The 18501-nt window shown below is 39.7% G+C and overlaps 1 protein-coding gene across 2 annotated transcripts in view; it reads left to right on the forward strand.

The window, feature by feature from the left end:
* ATP10D (ATPase phospholipid transporting 10D (putative)) overlaps positions 1 to 18501 on the forward strand; it is a 37283-nt gene that overhangs the window by 13491 nt on the left and 5291 nt on the right. For both annotated transcript variants that reach the window (XM_018068850.2, XM_018068857.2), the window contains 13 exons: positions 2348 to 2583; positions 3237 to 3425; positions 5457 to 6069; positions 7447 to 7553; positions 8449 to 8575; positions 9932 to 10116; positions 12003 to 12312; positions 12900 to 12976; positions 13517 to 13642; positions 14111 to 14311; positions 14986 to 15066; positions 15305 to 15409; positions 16737 to 16924. In XM_018068850.2, coding sequence (XP_017924339.1) covers positions 2348 to 2583; positions 3237 to 3425; positions 5457 to 6069; positions 7447 to 7553; positions 8449 to 8575; positions 9932 to 10116; positions 12003 to 12312; positions 12900 to 12976; positions 13517 to 13642; positions 14111 to 14311; positions 14986 to 15066; positions 15305 to 15409; positions 16737 to 16924 — 2545 coding nt within the window. The remainder of the gene's footprint in view (positions 1 to 2347; positions 2584 to 3236; positions 3426 to 5456; positions 6070 to 7446; positions 7554 to 8448; positions 8576 to 9931; positions 10117 to 12002; positions 12313 to 12899; positions 12977 to 13516; positions 13643 to 14110; positions 14312 to 14985; positions 15067 to 15304; positions 15410 to 16736; positions 16925 to 18501) is intronic.

The raw sequence follows: 18501 nt of genomic DNA on the forward strand, positions 1-18501 counted from the left end.
GGCATTCCATATGAGATCAAAGGGGAGGTGCTGACAGGTGGACATGTGAAGCACAGCTGTGTATTAAACCCTTTGTGGTATTGGTGGGTTTGCTGCCAGATAGAGCTGCTCACAACTGCGAGCAAAAGGCACACCCTGCTGGCCACAGCAGTGAATCAGTTCAACCCTCCTTTTGTCACAGGACCAGATGGTTGCAAACAAACTTTACAGCAATTTCTGCACATATTTTGAAAATGTTATGGTGTGGCTGTCCAGATAATTCTTTAGCTTTGCATGATTGTACTGGGAAGGATGGCTACAGCAAAGTGAGAAAAAAATATTTTTAAGTCTCAAACTTGGTGAATGAACAACTTAGATAAGAAGTAGAATGTATTTTCAGAGCATTTCCTATAGGAAGGAAAAGTATTTCAGAAGAGAAACCAAGCAGTAGTGTGAATGATGCAACTGTAGCTGATTCAGGTCTCAGTGTGCTAGGGAAAGTATGTCTACATGTACTTTTCTATGTAGTTCACATAGAGTTATCTTCCAAAATTATTAGTGTGTTAGTTATGTTCATAATTATTTCCTCCTGCACCCTGTTTTTTTCCTGGAGAATAAGCATAGGTTTCTTCCTAACAAATTAGAAATTATATGAGCCCTGAAAATCACTTTATGAAACCTTGGTAGGTCCTGTGGTTTAGCCCCGCTTTGTATTTGTTCAGTTGCATAGAGCTGCTGCTTGCAAGGCTGCTGCTACACAGGTTAAGAGTTGCAGTGCAACACAGTACAGTCCTTTGCATACAAGCCACCTAGTCTAGACATTTATCTCTGTGTTTATATCTATGACCCAGGGTAAAGGGAGCACATGAGGGAAGCACACAACAGCAATGCCTGTGATTCAGTATAGTCCTCCCTATAGGTGCCCCCATGCGGTGTTCTCTCTAAAGTAACACGTGCCTCTTGCACCATGGCGGTAGAGCAGTCTGGTTTTACAAGAGGTGACACATGTCACTTCAGACAGAGCATGCAGTTCTTCTCAACAGCCTAGAAGCATAGTGGAATGGGCATGTTGTCCAAACCTGCCTCTGCAAAATAAGTCACTGGCGTTGCTTTCTAGTAAAAGGTATCAATGCCTCATATGGGATATTGTATTTGGTAGTTGTGGAGAGCCACAGTTTGTTACGTTCCCATCTATCTGTTTTTTGAAAGAATTACGTTACTAATTTCATGTTGACAATAGGGAGATGGCCTCCCAAGGAAGGTGTAAGCTCTGGTCTCTCTGCTTTCCTTGGCTCATCAGAGTGGCAAGATGAGAGGATTCTTTCATTTATGTTCCAGAAACAGAAGACAAAAGAAAACATGGAAAACCTAACAGGGTAGCAAATCTGGTACCTCATTTCTGGAACATAGCTAAGCTCCTGTGCTTTGCTAGGAGGAAAAGGACTCACAAGTGACATAACAAACCTATTTCCATCTCATTTTGAGCAACAGAGCTGGGGACTGAACTGTGGATAGGTTTTATGTTTACATAAAACAGAATAATATTACAGTTTTCACTTTTTCCTGTACAGTAGCTACCACTTGAAATAAGAAAGAAATAGGGAATTAGAGGTGTTGCTGGATAAGTCTGTGTGTTAATGTTTTGTTTTTCCTAGGATGCCATTGTTTGTATTCATACTTCAATGAAATAAATATGCAACACACAATCCTCAAAACAATTTTTCCATGCTGTCTGTGGATTTTAGGTACTGAACTGCTAGTGTATGCTCACTGCATGCTGTTTTCACAGTGAGAGGTAAAACGTTGAAACCTGAATAGTGTACACTGATCCAGTGCTTTCTGGATTCAGATTTCAACTTGTGACATGTCATCAAACACTGTTTGAGAGCTCCAGTGTAAACACTTGGGTATGTTCTTGATCAAGTACATGATAGCATAGGAGTGTTTCCATTTGCTATAGTGGTTCTTTACAGCACTGACCTTCCTGTGGGGCATAGAACCGCATTTATATCTGTGGTGCAGTTGCCCTTCACTTGAAGACTATTATTTGGTTCCCATCAGTGTGCCCTTCTGAAGACTGTGTAACTCCAGCTAATTTTACTGTTTCCATGTGACATGTTGTCTAGAAACCTCATCATTCTTGCTTCCTCTTCTGGATTCGGTCCAGTGGAATGGTGCTCTCGAAGTGCAGTGTCCCAAACAGGAAGTCAGTGTGACGGCTTCCTACAGGTTGTGGATTAATGGTGGATTACTCTTAACTATATATTAAATTCCTTATTTTAAAATTTTGGTTCCTGAACCTTTAGGCAGTGTTTTAGACAAGTTTCTTTTTGCTCATGGAACAATAATTTTGTTTCCCTTTCCTTAGCAAAGAGGTTGGAATCCTATCAAGAGATGGATTCAGAGCATGAGGATTCGGTTGATTGTCAGTGTGGCTCTTCAACACATATGTCAAAATGGCAGAGGCACAACTGCAGAGCTGTGTGTGAACCTTTGAACAGAAAGTCTTTGAACCAGTTGTCTGGTAGTTACCCTGCATTCATAAGGGAAGATGGAGCAGGTGGTGGTCCCCACTCAGGACACATGGCTTTCAGCAGTCCCATTGTAAGTAAAAGCTGTTGGGTTTGATGCTAAATTTCTGAAGTAACTCATTAGGGAGTATCTTTTTACCCTCATTTGATCAAGAGTGCTTGTCATTTAAGAAATCCCCTCTCTCTCCCCTCAAAATCAGAGCCTGTCATGATGGCTTGGCAGCATCCTATTTGCACCTGAATTGCAGATACTCATTGAATCATGAAGGTTTATGCTTTGGTTCTTGCTGCTGTGAGTCCATGACCACTCCAGATGAAATTGCCAACTTCATCTTAATAACAGTTTGTTCTTTTATTTTAAGAAGTTTCTAGAATTTTCTTTTGTTTTTAATAGGAAATATCTAGATGATCAATATTTATTTGAGGTTATGAGAGGCAAAAACTCTGCTTCTGTACCTGAAGGTGTCTAAATAGCATTCATCATACTTAATCTCTGTAGAAGTGTCTGTAAACTAAGACCTTACTGTTTACCTCTTTGGGCATGAAGTTTTCCATTTTCAATAGACTAGCATAAGGCAGTGAAAGCGCCAAAGTGTTTCTCTGTTTCCTAGTATAACTAACTTAGCACAGGAGGGAAGTTGTTCATTCATTCTTCTGTAACTGATTTAATCTTCAGAGACTGAGATTAATTTTATAACCTAATGGACATTGTTCATTTCATAATAGGAAACGGATGTTATACCAGACACACAGCTGCTGGAGAAGTTCAGTCAAATTTCTTTTCATTCCTATCAACAGTCAGAAGAAGCTAGCAGCAAATTATCTTTGGAGACAATGTACATCACTGACTTCTTTCTTGCTCTGGCAATCTGTAATACTGTTGTGGTTTCAGTCCCCCATCAACCACGTCAGAAGGTAAGAAGGCTTCACTTTTGGCTTTTGGCCATATTTACAAATAACCAAGCTCCGTTTTGGTTTGATTACAAAAGGAAGAAAACAATTAACTGGCAATTAAATAATTATCCTTTTATCCTCTTAGTTTGTCCTGTTAGAAAAAGAAGGGAATTACTGTAAAGCTACAGAGTGCAATGAGTTAATGTATAAAACAGTGTTGGTAACTTGGCTTCCATCTTTTTGTTTCTGTGTATAGACTGTTCATAACTTTTACAAGACAAATTTTGAGATTGAATTGCCATTGTAACTTTTTTCTATAATCTGTGTTTTTTTCCTAGATATGGGCATAGCTTCCTTTAAGAATACACCAACACTTAGGCTACCTTTACAAATAGGTTACTCTTGGCTGAAAGATAAGAATAATCTCAGGAGATTCCCAGAATATTGGAACTAAGAACACTCTTCCCTGTTCCCTGACTATTCAAATAGAGCTTCAACAAAAACATGGAAGATCAATTTTTTAAGTATATTAATCTGAAGAAAAAATGCTTTACAGTGTGACATAAACTGGTCTCACCTTGAATTGACGGTGCATTTGCTAGATTGTCCTGCTTCAGTAATCTGGAGTGACTACTCATTGTTTTCAGAGCACACAATCTAACTTTATATTTAAAGATACTACTATTTTTTTCAAATCTTTGGGTTTTTTTCAGGGTGGGATTTTCATAACCCCATTTTTTACCAGTTTTGACTGTGTTGCAGGATAATTCTCAAGTTCAGCTTCTATTTCCTCCCCCCATTCTTTGGTGATTTCCATTTGTTGACTTTGTCTTTTGAAAAAAATATTAATGGCACGTGAAGGACTAGATTTTTGTGTCCATCTAGGCAGTGAACCTACAATGATAGCTGGAGACATTCCCAAAACATGTCCTGTAGGATATGAACTACCTCCTGTGTATAAATAAGCCTGGTATTTTACTGTGCTTCCAAGCATTCCCAGAAAGTGTCATAGGAAGCCTAGAGGTCCATGTGTGGATGGGGCACCTGAGTTCATAGTTTATAGTTAGCTATTCCTTAAATGCGATGAAGAAAAATATACAGGTGAGAGTGTACAGGTGAATATTCAGAAATATTCGGAGATATTTCTGAATAACTTGCTAGCAGAGTAGAAGATCTCCAAGCACTGGTAGGAAGGCTGAGAAGAGCAATGTGGCATGAGGTTTCTGAGTTCACAATTAGAGAATGAATGAAAGAGCTCAAGGCAACAGCAAATTTCAGTGTCGCATTAGGGAGGGGTAATGTTCCTAATCTCTATTTCCATGATGTTGAACGCAGACACATTACAACTTGCTGGAATGGTGGTAGAACTGAAGCCAGAGTCTGTCCTTAATTTATGCTTTTCAGTGGTAAAAGAACATGTTTTCTGGTAACTCATTCTTAGCTTTTCAACAGCAGTGACAAAGGAGTCAGCCTTGCATGCCTTGTTCCTCTGTTGTAAGCTGTTAGCTTACTAACTGTTCTAAGTAACAGAAAGCCAATTATTTTGTAACATTGAGGAAAGAGGAACTGACCTTTAATTTAAAACATTGAAAAAGTATTGATAAGGTACTGTGTTTCTAGCAATTCTTGTAGCTAGTTACTGTGAGGGGTATGGAGTTGGTTTATTCCTCACAAATATCTTCTAATTCAGAACAAGGATTAAAGTGTTCAATTCAGTTTGCCACAACTTTTAAAAGTTACAATGTCATACTAACTCTTTTCGTTACTGAAAGTTCTAAAAAGGAGTATTGTGTAGAGTCATGAATCAGACTTGAAACACATCCAATTTTCAGACCTGAAGTGTTTTTACAGCTTGCAGGAGCTGTTTAGTGTACTTGTGTGTTTATATGTTTAGTTGAACTGCCCATCTTTAATACAGGCAGTCAAACTTGTGGTAAATTTTAAAATACTGCATTCATTAAGAAACATACATAGTTTGTAAGTTGTCCTTCTTTAATATAATAAAATATGAAGAATTTAACATAACTGCTTTCTCTAACTATTCTTTTCCAGATGAGACTCTCTTCACTGGGTAGGATGCCTATTAAATCGCTTGAGGATATCAGGCAAATGTTCCAGAGGCTGTCAGTCCGGAGACTTAGTTCCTCCCCACTTCCAAGTGTGAAGGAGTCATCATCTGAAAGCCCCAATAGTTTTGTGAGAAAACTGTCTATTTTCAGAATGAAACTGGCCTCACCTGCTTTGGATGGAGCTGCTCACAGAGCTGGTGAACCTCACAATACTGACAGCCCAGAAAATTCCCAAGTGCCTCAGGAACTAGATATGGTGAATGTAGCTGGCTGTGAACCCAACAGTGCTGTGTCATCTATTGAGTTATCTCCCTTACCTAAACTACGTTATGAAGCTGAAAGTCCAGATGAAGCTGCTTTGGTTCATGCTGCCAGGGCTTATAAATGCGTTTTACAGTCTAGGACTCCAGATCAAGTAACTGTGGACTTTGCAGGTCTGGGATCTTTAACGTTTCAGCTTCTGCATATCCTGCCTTTTGATTCACTGCGGAAAAGGATGTCAGTGGTGGTTCGGCATCCAGTCTCCAACAAAGTGGTGGTGTACACAAAAGGCGCAGACTCAGTCATGATGGATTTGTTGAGAACTGCATCTGAAGGTATCTGTAGAACTCGTAATTCTTTGCTCACCTTGTACATTCTTCAGTACAGGTGAAAGATGGCATGATTCATGAGAGGAGACAAATGAGCAAGCAGAAGTATTATCTGTGTCCTTGTGGGGAGCCCAGAAAGGTAGCACTGCATGTCACCTAGATATATCTGTGCCGTGTGCTGGTGTGGGAACTGCAAAGAGAGAAGCAGCTGTTAATCAAAGAGTTTAGTGGTGTCTTAAGCAGACCCTTTGGAGCCAACTGAAGTATTTCCAGTTGCAAAGTAAGGTCATCTGCACGAGAGTTGGCTTCTGCTACACAGTGAGTGGTGTTTATTAGAATGAGATACTTCTAGCCTTTACCTATGTTAGCGTTTCTCAACTTTTGGAGAGAGGTGTCAGGAGCAGATGTCAGCTCTCAGAGTGTTTTGATTTTTTTTTTCCTCAGCCACTCATTATTTCTGTGTTTCTAGATGTAATAATAATATCTGCTGGGCCCTGTTGTGTGGAGGTAAATGTTTCTGAATGGGCCGCAGGAGGGATGCACCAAGCACGTTGTTTAAGCTCTGACTTATTCATACGCCGTAGCAAATGGTCACTGATTTTTAACTGAGGGGAGTAAAGAGAAAATATTACCTGTGTATATTAGAAATAAATACCTAAGTATATTTAAGTTCAGAAGATGTTCCAAGGTGGTGGTGGGGTTTGTTTGTTTTTATGGTTTGAAAAGTAATATAAAGGAATTATATTTAAAGGCTTGCTTTCTGCAAAAGGAAGTTTGGTTTGTATGATGTATGAAGAGAAATGTTTCCAGTTTCAAGAGTGGATTTTAACTTGCCCAACATAAGCCATCTAAAGTTTAGACAAAAAGCCTCTGTAGGCTTTCATCTTACTAGGGGAGTAATTTCATTCTTGAGGTGCCTCGCCTTACTTTGTTTCTCAAGGTAAACTTGGAACCTAACTTTTGCATCTCCGAAGTTAGGTGAATTGAATGCCTGTCTGAATAGTCCACCCCTTAACAGTTATTTTTATCAAAGCTTTTCAGTAACTGCCCTTTTGGGTCCCTCCCACTAGACCAGTAACAGTAAAGCTTCTTGACTATTTGTGGCCCAGTTCATTTTAGAAAATAATTTTTTTTAGAAAAAGATTTTGATACAAAGCAAAGACATATCAGTACCAGATGGGTTCATCTGCACTGCTTGTGCAGACTGGTGCACTGCATGCTCACTATAGAGACAGCACATGGTGGAAACATGAAGATACATTCATAGTTAAAAGTTTAAACATTTTGGTGTTTTAAGAACGTATTTAGACCTTCAAAATTTTCCACAAAATTTAGCCTAAACAAACATGTTTTATTTGCTTTCTCTTTTTTTGTGTGTGATAGCATGTACTAATAATTCAGAAATTGAAGAGAAGATTAAAGAGAGAACTCAGCAGCATTTGGATGACTATGCCAGAAGAGGACTGCGCACTCTTTGTATTGCTAAGAAGGTATTCCTTTTAATACATACTTTGAAGACTGTTTGCAGTCTGTGACCAGCCTGAGAGGTATCACCGGTGGAGCAAACATCACAGCTTCTAAACAGATTCTTCCATTGCCCCACTTTGTTTATCCTTATGTTCTTTCAGAAGGAATCTGTAAGATAACCCAGATCAATTCCTGACTTCTGTTGGATTACCATAGTTGTTGTCAATTTAGGATCAAGCAGCTTAACAGCCCAATTGTGAAACAGGGGTTGTTAAATACTCTGATTTTTCTTTAAGAGTCCTAAGCAGACCTCCTTGTGCGAATCTTACCCTGGTTGGAATTTCAGGCACAGAAAACAAATTAAGTCACACGTGTTTTATTGGATGTCACAAACAGTTTGAAATGTTACAAACTCTAGATGCAGAACTTAAGTGATGTTTTGAGATTCCACTTTAAATTCAAAGCTGATCAGAAGTAAATTTCCTTAGGGATTGAAACAGGCAAGGAGCCTCTTTACAAAGCCTTATGTAAAGTGAAAGAACAGGCTGTGTAGTTGCGCAGTCATCGAGCTGTACTCAGCTGTGCAGTGGTTCTGTGGCTGTCTCAGTGCTGCAGTTAAAGAGCAGTAGGGAGAGAATACTGTGTCCATGGACTGCTACCTTCCGTCTAAGTGGAAATCTGGCAGGCAGCTCCAGGAACCCGCAGGGTCCCAGTGAGTAGGCTGGGTAAGTAATTCAACTCTCTGAACACTGTACTAAATCCAGGGACATGTTGGAGCACATGTCAGAGCAATGCTCTGCCAGGGGCTGCACTTCTAGGCTCAGGATGTGGGCAGCAGAAGTAACCATGAGAACACTTCCGAGGCACCATTGAAAACACAGTATAGATACATGCCGGATGTTTTCTCTCCCTGTGTAGGTGATGAGTGATGCAGAATATGCAGAGTGGTTAAATCATCATTTTTTAGCAGAAACCAGTATTGACAACAGGGAGAAGCTGCTGCTTGAATCTGCCACGAGGCTTGAGACAGAACTAACTTTGCTCGGTATGTAGAAAATGCTGTAACCCCCAGGAAACAGCTTAGGATGTTCATAATTGGAATTTGCTTGTAGAGAGCTGTGCTAATCTCAATTTGTGTAACACATAGCTTTCTACAGACCTAGAATTTATTGTCACTCCTGAATTTTCATAAGTCTCACTAGTAAATTTGTACTAGTAAAACACTCTGAAGACAGCTGGTACTCTTCTGTTGTTTGTAAAGGGTAAACTTTTTTTTACTGATTTTTTTTTTTTTTGTAATCATTACCATTGTATTTTTCTGTGTTCACTAGAGTTTTTAAATATCATTTTAATAAGCATATGAAATGATAATAACAAATCACAGGCCTACCTATGCAAACATTCAGAGATATCCCACTTCTGGATGTGTTTTCCATCAGTGTTGCATTTGTGGCACAGCAGGTATACTTGTGCTGTGTCCTTCTGTAATGATATGGAGCTGGGAAGTCAGGCATGCTTCTGCAGGAACCATTCTTCTGAAGGTCATTCAACTGTGCAGAAATGAAATAAAAAATGTTTCAAAAGGTGTGTAAAAGGGCAACTGCAGACTGGCAGTAAAGGCAGCTCATGCTAGAAGCTAGAAGCTGAAGAGAGATGGGTCCTATTGTGTAAAAAGGTGTTACTTCCCTCATTTTGTGCCATATCTGCTTAGTACAAATGCCATAAACCTTGATACTAAAAAGAGTTCTGGAATTACTGGCTTCAGTTTCTGGAGAGAAGCCAGAGGAGTGCTGCAAACTGATGTCATTTTAAGGATATACAGGTACCCTTTGGCACTAAAGCCAGCAGAGAGAAGTCTAGCTGCTGTGGGGTCCTGCTGTCCTGCAGGCCAAGGCATTTTTTTTTGCTTGTGTCTGGTGTGATAGTAACCAGTATGGGTTGGCCCTAACGTTAAATGGAAGTGAGAACAAGGATGTTAAATGGCTTCATACAGCCAAGGTGCTTGCTTAATCTCACTCTCCCTCCCTCCCTCCCTTAATCACTCACTCCCTCCCCTCTGTCCCTCCCTCCCCCCAGCTCCTTCAATCCCACCCTCCCCCCCTTTATCCCTTATTTGACCCCACCCTCCCTCTCTGCATCCTTCCCCCCCTGCATCCTCCCCCCTCCCACCCTCTCTTAATTCCATTTTCCCTCCCTCCCTTAATCCCCTAATCCCACTCTCCCTCCTGCCTTCACTCCTCCCCCTCCCTTCCTCTCTCCCCATCTCGCTCCCATTTTCAAGCATTTCACAGTAGGGTGTCTAGTTTTGGATGTGGGTATGCAGAGAACCATCTTGTCCTGTCACTCTTGCAGCATCTTGAAAATAACAGCAGCACTAATCCTTCTGCTTGTTTAAATTAAGGTGCCACTGGCATTGAAGATCGCCTGCAGGAGGGTGTTCCGGACACGATACAGGCATTACGGAAAGCGGGAATAAAAATATGGATGCTGACAGGTGACAAGAGAGAGACAGCTGTCAACATTGCCTATGCTTGTAAGCTGCTGGAACCAGATGACAGAATCTTCAGTCTTAAATCACAAAGTAGAGTGAGTGGAAAATTAGATTTTCTTCTCTGCTGAAAAATTCTGTTAGGCTGTACCACAAGACAATATAGAGAAACAAAATGTTCTCTGCTTTCTCAACCAAACAAAGACAGCATGATTTCTTGGAACATGAAAATACTGGAAAACTAATGGTTTCCTTCCATGTGGGTAACATGTGAAATCTTTTCTATGTATGTAACATTTGTTTCTTTATATACAGTCCCTAAATTATGATTAATTATTTCAATTAAGACTGCTTAATTTCCCATTATGATAAGTTAGGGTGTTAACAAGGCCGCAGGTTGTGCCAGGGGAAGTTTAGGTTGGATATTAGGAAAAGTGTCTTCACCAAAAGGATTGTCAAGCATTGGAACAGGCTGTCCAGGGAGGTGGTTGAGGCACCGTCCCTGGAGGTGTTTAAAAGGTGTGTAGGTGTGCTGTTGAGGAACTTGTTTTAGTGGTGGACGTGGCAGTGTTAGGTTTATGGTTGGACTGGATAATCTTAAAGCTCATTGTCAACCCAAATGATTGTATGATTCTATGTTATTAGACATTTCAAATGGCTGTGAGTTATAGCATATTAGCAGTATGAGAATTACTGTTAGGCAAATTCTATTGAATTAAGTTTTATGTTACTTTCTGTAATACTTGCCTTCAGCCCTGGTTGTCTCACAAAGATATAGAAGGAATAATCTCATTGAAGTACATTGCATGCAATTCAAACTAATCTGTCAACACTTTTATCAGAGAAAAAACCACCTTCTCCCTCACAACCCGGTAATTGAATTGTGTGATAAAGAGTGGTTAAAAATGCTGGTTTGGATAGCAAGTTTAATCCTACTTCATCATTTCATCCTCTTGTGGTTGCTTATAAAAAGCTGGTTTTCAATTAATTTTTATCAATTTTGGATTGCTTACGAAAGAGATTGCTGGTAAAGCCAGTGTATGAAATGTCCCTCCTCAGAGCAGCCATAAAACCTGAGGCTTCTCCAAAATGTGGAGGAATTTTCTAAGATCTTTCATTTTTCTTTGTTTCTCTTAAGAGAAACACGTTACTTAAGAAATATAGTTTGTATTTCTTAAGATGCCATAAAAGATAGTGTGGCAAGTAGTAACTGGGGGTAAAATAAAGTGAAAAATAAAGGATGTTAATGCAGTTGTGTTTGAGGAAAGCTTGGAATTTGATTTCTGGTAACACTTCTCTCTGTTTTTTTTTCCCGACTGGGGAATGAGTATCTTACTTGACAGTGGGAACTGAGCCACTTTTGGAGTAGTGCTCCCTCTAACTGGGTTTTGAAACAAAAAATAGGATTTGGTACTGTTGCATTTCAAAGTAAAATAATGAGAACATTTGTTCTTCTGTATGGCATGGACTTACATATATTGATATCAATAAACTTTTGGGCATCTTATGTTGATTCTGACAAGCTAAAAAATTCTACCGGACCAGTTCTTCAACAATTCACTGCAGCTCACCTGTAATCTGATTTGAAATGCACTTTTGGCTTTGCATGCTAGACAAAAGAAATCTAAGGAGCAAAAGTTTTTTATGAAAGCTGTACTAACATTACAGAATCCTTAACAGTTGCTTTTCCTGATAGTCTGTGAAGGTTTTCTGACTTGCTTCAGTTTTTTCCCTTCTCCTTATGCAATACCCAAGCCAATCTGCTTAAGCAAAGTTATATCACAGACCCTTTTATTAACAATGGACTGCATCCTTAGTGATTTTAAAGGGTTATTCAGGCTCATGTCTGAGCCTTTCTGGATTAAAGAGAAATGCTATACAAGGGCTGCATTTGACCTTTTCTCCGTACGTATTTTATGAATTGAAAAGGGAGCCAGAATACAAACAGTATTTAATAAGTTGCCTTTCTTTTGTCTTTAATTAGGATGTCTGTGCCTTGGTAATGAGCAAAATTTTAGAAGACATCCAGAAGAATGCTTCTGCCAAAAAAAACCCCAGTCAGAAGCTTGGAAATGTCTCTACAAGTCCCTCCACCCAAGCTGCAGGGTTCAGTGCAGGCCTGGTTATTGATGGAAGGACTTTAGAGCATGTCCTTCATGACAGCCTACAGAATATTTTCTTGGAACTCACAGAAAAATGTCGGGCTGTAGTCTGCTGCCAAGCCACACCACTACAGAAGAGCGTCCTGGTCAAGCTGGTGCGAAGTAAGCTAAAGGCAGTGACGTTAGCTGTAGGTGAGTCCTGTGGTTATCCTTCTTCCTCTGAAAAGAAGTAGAAGCCAGTTTCTTCTCTCCTGTATTTTGTTAGTGTCTGTAACAAAATTTGTTTTGCAAGCAAGATAATCTTTGAACCGTAGTTGTCTCTAGCATAAGATGCTGTTAGTCTTCTGAACTAGCAAATTTAGTCCATAAACTTAGAGTAATCTAAAGCAATAAGAACACCATCAGTCATGCAATGTTATGTAACATGTGCAAAGCAGCAAGTAAGAGGGTTTTCCTTTCCATCACAACCCCCCAGAATAGGAAGGCAGAGGGGATATAACTGGCTCTGATTTAAAACACCCATATTTTCTGTTCTGGCATGCCAACTAGATTCTGGCAAAAGGAACAGCTATTATCCATTTGGAGAATATAGCTCAGTTCAGTCAGGCCTTCCACTTACTAATCCTCTTTTCCTTAGCGTTTTCCATAGGCTGCACTGTTGGCCATAAAAATGTTTTTCTCTGAACTCTCTGGAGTGTAGTATTTGTCTTTTCCTGCCACATCCATAGCGATGTGATAGCCTGCAAAGCTAGTTTTGATTCTCCCTCTTTTCTCTATAGGTGATGGTGCCAATGATGTCAGTATGATCCAGGTGGCTGACACTGGTGTGGGAATATCGGGCCAAGAGGGCATGCAGGTAGTGTATCCAAAGACAGCTGCAAATGACGTCAGGTTCCATTTTAAATCACTTTGGAGTGTACACTGGAGACCCAGCAGCTCCACAGTCTACACCCTTACACAGGCAAGACTTTGCAGCCTGAGCTCGCAGCCTGAGCTCACGCCCTGGTCTCAGCATTCTGCCAGGAGCAATCAGAAGCTGAATGCTGCAGGTCAGGCTCCAAACAACAGATCTTTTTGCCTATCACTGAGCTCCCAATTACTCATGTCCTGCAGGGAAGTGAACAGCCTAAGTGTCAGTGATTTCTGTGCACTTGTGTGGTAATAATGGCAACAGCTATGTTCCTGCCTATGCTATGTTGGGCTGAGCTCTGTGTGTTAGTTGTAAAGTTTTGTATGGAAGGGGATATCTGAGTGAGGGTAACCTCGTAAGCGCTATATATAAAAAAATCATAAAATAAGTATTTCCAACAGTGGGTAAGTTGCTCACTTGGCGGTATCTGAAGCTTGTCTTTAACGGTTTGGATGTAGCATATCCTTTTCTTCATGTGCATTGCAGGCTGTGATGGCAAGTGACTTTGCAATCTCTCAGTTTAGACACCTCAGGAAGCTGCTGCTTGTCCATGGTCACTGGTGTTATACCAGACTTGCCAACATGGTGCTTTACTACTTCTACAAGAATGTGGTATGTAGCTATCCAATCCCATAGAAAACACAGTTTGCATATTTGGGGGCACTGAGGGGTTTAGTGGGGCTTCATTTTGTTTTTTCTCTTCCTATTGTGAATGAGATCAAAAAGCATATGTCAAACAATTCAGTTTCTCATTTATGTCTGCAGAGACCAGAGACTCTTATTTCTTGGACTGAATTTCCCACTCAAAGCCATTGTCTGATTTGATTAAACAGTGGGTAATGGGTATTATTAATGTGGTGGCAGCATGACTATTTAAACAAGTCATGTCTGATTTTGAAGTGTAAAACTGCATGCTAGTCAAATATAATTTCAAGTGTCAGATGGCATGAACTCTGTAGCATTTATACCTAGTTTTCCACAGATTACTGTAACCAGACCTAGGATCTACCTGGTTTTCTCCTGGCTTTTAAAACACTTGTCTGTGAGTAACATTTTATCATGTCATCTTTGACTTTTCAGACCTACGTGAACCTCCTATTTTGGTACCAGTTTTTCTGTGGGTTTTCAGGCACATCAATGACTGACTACTGGATCTTGATTCTTTTCAATCTCCTTTTTACATCGGTGCCACCCATCATTTACGGTGTCTTGGACAAAGATGTATCTGCAGAGATACTCATGCAGCTCCCACAGCTGTACATGATGAGCCAGAAATCTGTGGTAGGTTAAAGAGTGCTTGGCCTGAAGCAAATTGAAATGGTCAGCATTTGAGCCATTTTTATCTTTCTTTCATGATTCACCTCAGACAAACATTGTTTTAAAGCACTTTCTCTATTAGAAAAACATCTAGGCCTGTGCAGTATGTGCACAAATAAAATCTGTTTTTCAGAAAATTTTTGTTGGCTCTTTTTAGTCATAGACCCGATCTTATCAGACATTTGGATGATAAGAAAAATTAAAGACTTCAGGTGAAGCAATGTACTACATAAACATTGTTAGAGAAGTCAAGCAGAGCATGTACCAAAAAGAAGGGGATGGACAAAGAAGAAAGTGGGACTTGGCATTCAGTGATGGTGAAGTGCAGGGTACATCACTGTCTGCTAGCCCCCTCCTTTCCTTAGTACTCAGTTAACTACAGCTCTAGTAGGTCTGTTCTGACAGAAATGACTGTAAGATCAGAGTTCCCAGAGGTGGCTGCTGATTTAAATACTAACAGTTATGGTTGGAGGGAGATCTTCATTCTAATAACTATAACACAAAAGATGCTTCTTTCATTGGGAAACTAACTGGAATTACTTCTGCATGTAATCTTTCCCCAAATCCAAATTAAAGCTAGTTAAGGATGCAGCAATTTGTTCAGTTTGTTTCAATGCCATTATGTTTTTTTCTCACAGGCTTACGTGCCTTCAACTCTCTGGATAACCTTGCTGGATGCTTTTTACCAAAGTCTGGTTTGCTTTTTTGTGCCTTACTTTGTAAGTGCTGGATACAGAATACATTTATACATTTTGACATGCTTAAAACCTAGGCAAATCAGAGAATAAGTATTTGATTTTTCTTCCTGATATATAAATGTATACTAAGAAGATCGTCATTGGAATTCAAGTGAAATGTGTGCATGCAAATATGTATGATATTGAAACTATTCATGACACTTTGTATTGGGACTATATGTAAAGAATATATTACACTGACTGCTGTCTTCCTTTACAGACTTACTATGACTCAGACATAGATATTCTTTCTTTTGGAAACCCTATAAACACAGCAGCGCTCTTCACAATACTGTTTCACCTTCTCATTGAGTGCAAGTCTGTGGTGAGTACTTTATTTCCAAAACAGTATATTCCTAACAGAATATGTGCATACAGCTTTCAATAAAATGAAATGGAAGAAAGATCTTTATATACAAAACAGAATACATATAAAAGGGCCAAAACCTAAATATTATACTTATGTGACCATGACAGCTTTTCTAATGCACCTCTCATTGGAACCAATAGAATTACTCATATGACTAAAATTAATACAATTTGGCCTCAGAATTATTTGTAAACAGTGAAAGGATCCTGCCTTGTTAGGGTATGGTGGATTTTGGGGATGTCAGTTCAGTTTTGCAAATGATAAAATCAACCAGTGATCTACTGAAACTTCCTTAGTTCTCAAAACTGGCATCTCAAAAACAACAATGTGAATTGTTGATTTTGAATGCTTGGAGCTGATGATCTGCTCTGTTGCCAGGATGAACAGTTCGGAGGGGTATTTTGATGCCAAAATGGGAAAAGCAGTATGGTACGGAAACATTATTGCAGTTTTTAATTAAGTCTGCGCAAGCTGACTCATCTGCATTACCTTGGATAAAGTTATAGCCCTTACAAGGGTAATATTTGGCTATTTGGCATAATTTTAAAGAAAATACATGAATGTTTACAGTAGAAGGACACAGGTTAATGGATTTTATTATTTATTTGACTTTTTTTGAAAAATATTTTTAGGATTGTTTTATAATGGATGAAATTTCAAGTTGTGATTTCATTGTTCTCTTGGGAGCGTGGCAATCATGACAAAAATGTCTTTATTGAGAATATATGGATAGCATGAGTGTATTCACACTCTGAATAGAGAACTTGACTTAAATGGGTTTTGTTTGGCGTTTTTGAATGTCGGCAAGCTGTCAGACCAGTTACAATGTTGTTTCCTATTATAGTCGTTTAGGTGTAAAATTACAGAAAACTCCAGTGTAGAAAGCTGACTAACCTCTCAAGCAAGATACATAAGGGTGGTGTCATGTGAAGATCTGGCCTCCGTTTGCTTGAGAAAGCTTTCTTTGCTGCCAGTAGATGAGGTGGCAAATGGCATAAAAATGTCTTTCACGAAAGAATGAAAAGCTATGAATTTATTAAAATTAAATAAATTAAGTGGTTGGGGTACCTGTGTACTGTGGAAAGACAGCTCCATTCTTTCTGGACCGTTTTGTATGAAATTGGGAATATTATCTGAACAGATGTATCCTCTGGTACATTCAGCAGCTGCCCTTGGAGGAAGAGGATGCACGTTCATGCTTGCCAGTGTACACACATACAGGTGTTACAGGTCTTCCTGTTTTAGAGCTTAAATCTAATTTCTTTCCTTTTCTGCTTTGCAGACTTGGATACATACAGTAGTTATAATTGGCAGCATCCTGTTTTACTTTATCTTCACTCTGGCTTTTGGAGCAACCTGCAAAACCCACAACCCACGATCAAATTCTTACTGGATCATGGAAAAGCACATAACAGACCCAGTATTTTACTTAGTTTTCCTCCTGACTACTTGTGTTGCTCTGCTACCCAGGTGTGTTTCTGTTTTATAATCACAGATTTCTGCTGTTACCAAAATTAGTTTTCTGTGACTCAGTGATGTTATAAATCTCTGGCTAGAGGTCTTCCCCCCCAGCCTCCAATTTAAAGAACATTTCATGACTCTACCAGACCAAGCTATTCAAGGACAACTTTTTAGTGACACTTAGTTCTCAAAGTAAATTTCAGTAATAAAAAAACATTTTGTTATTTACATTATATTAAATATTGTCTTTGAGGGGAAAGAAACAGTAATTTTTCTAACCACAGAGTTCATAATTTATATACAAATCGGTGATCAAAGCTGGACGTGTACTATGCTTAGTGCATGGACATATAAGTACTGTGCTTAGTCTGTGTTTATTTGTGAAATGATTTTCTGTTTGAAATTTATGTCACAAGTATATACACGAATATTTAGAATGAACAATGCATGTACAGACTTCTTTGTGAAGTGAAAACACACTGACTAGGTTCACAAGGGACCCTGATATTTTTTGCCTCACTGCAGAAGTCCAAGTTCAATAACTCATTCACTCTGGAAAGGCGGGAGCATTGGGTGGAGGTCCCAAACCCCAGCATGCTGAGCAGGGTGACACCTGAGTGAGCCAACAGAGGAAAACAGTGTGAAAACCAATGAAAGAGACTTGATCAAACTCTTGGTTTAGCTCTCCTTAGTAGCCACAGCCGTCTTCCTTTCACTGGCTGAACATGAACTTGTCTGCAGCCTATCGGTGAAGTGCCTCTGCTAATTTGTTCATTGTTCTGTGTTTTGTCTCTTTCATTTCAGAAAGAATTAGACTTGAAATTGAATTGCACAGACAGATACTAAGAAGTGCTGGGGAGAATAAGTGCTGTTTCTTCCTCATCTTATGTAATTTTATATGGCTAGACACAATCTCAGCACCCTTTCTGGGTCAAGTGCTGCAGTACAGGCTGCATAAGTTGTCAGTGCTGCCAGCAGGAAAGCTGGCAGAGCTGTACCTGTAGGTGCCTGCAATAGCCACCAAGCATTCAAGTCCCCTTTGAACATGGCTTGATCTGTGTCTTAGGCGTGTCATCCAGGGTTTTGCTGCACTCACTGGGGATCATGACTGATCTGATATGACTGATAGCTTTGGTTCACACTTCAGCAGAAGGACAAACTGTGAGGTACAAGAAACATGTCTGCTCTTTTCTTTGCATCCTTGCTTCTCAGCTTGGAGGTGCTGACAGTAGAGCTTTTTCTTTCACACACAGTAAATCTCCCTTACATGACAAATAAGTAGATAAATGCTGTTCTGGGACCTTTTGGTAGGGCTGTAGAGAGCCAAGGCAGGAGAAAACATTCAGCTTGGTGTCTGCTTCCAATGTACAGCTGTTCAATTTTGTAGAAGAGGGTGTGTTTCATGGTGAATTAAATGCAAAGTAAACTGCACACGGATTTTCATGTCTTTTTCCTGGGGCCAACACTATACAGAGAAAGTTCCACTTCCAGTGTAGTTGGAACCCTGGCCCTTCACTGAAGCTGGCAGTGCATACTGGTGCAGAAACTAGTGTGTAGGAGAACTGTATTCAGGACAGAAAAATGAA

This window comes from Manacus vitellinus, unplaced genomic scaffold (assembly GCF_001715985.3).
Source record: "Manacus vitellinus isolate BGI_N305 unplaced genomic scaffold, ASM171598v3 scaffold_0_pilon, whole genome shotgun sequence".
NCBI lineage: Eukaryota > Metazoa > Chordata > Aves > Passeriformes > Pipridae > Manacus > Manacus vitellinus.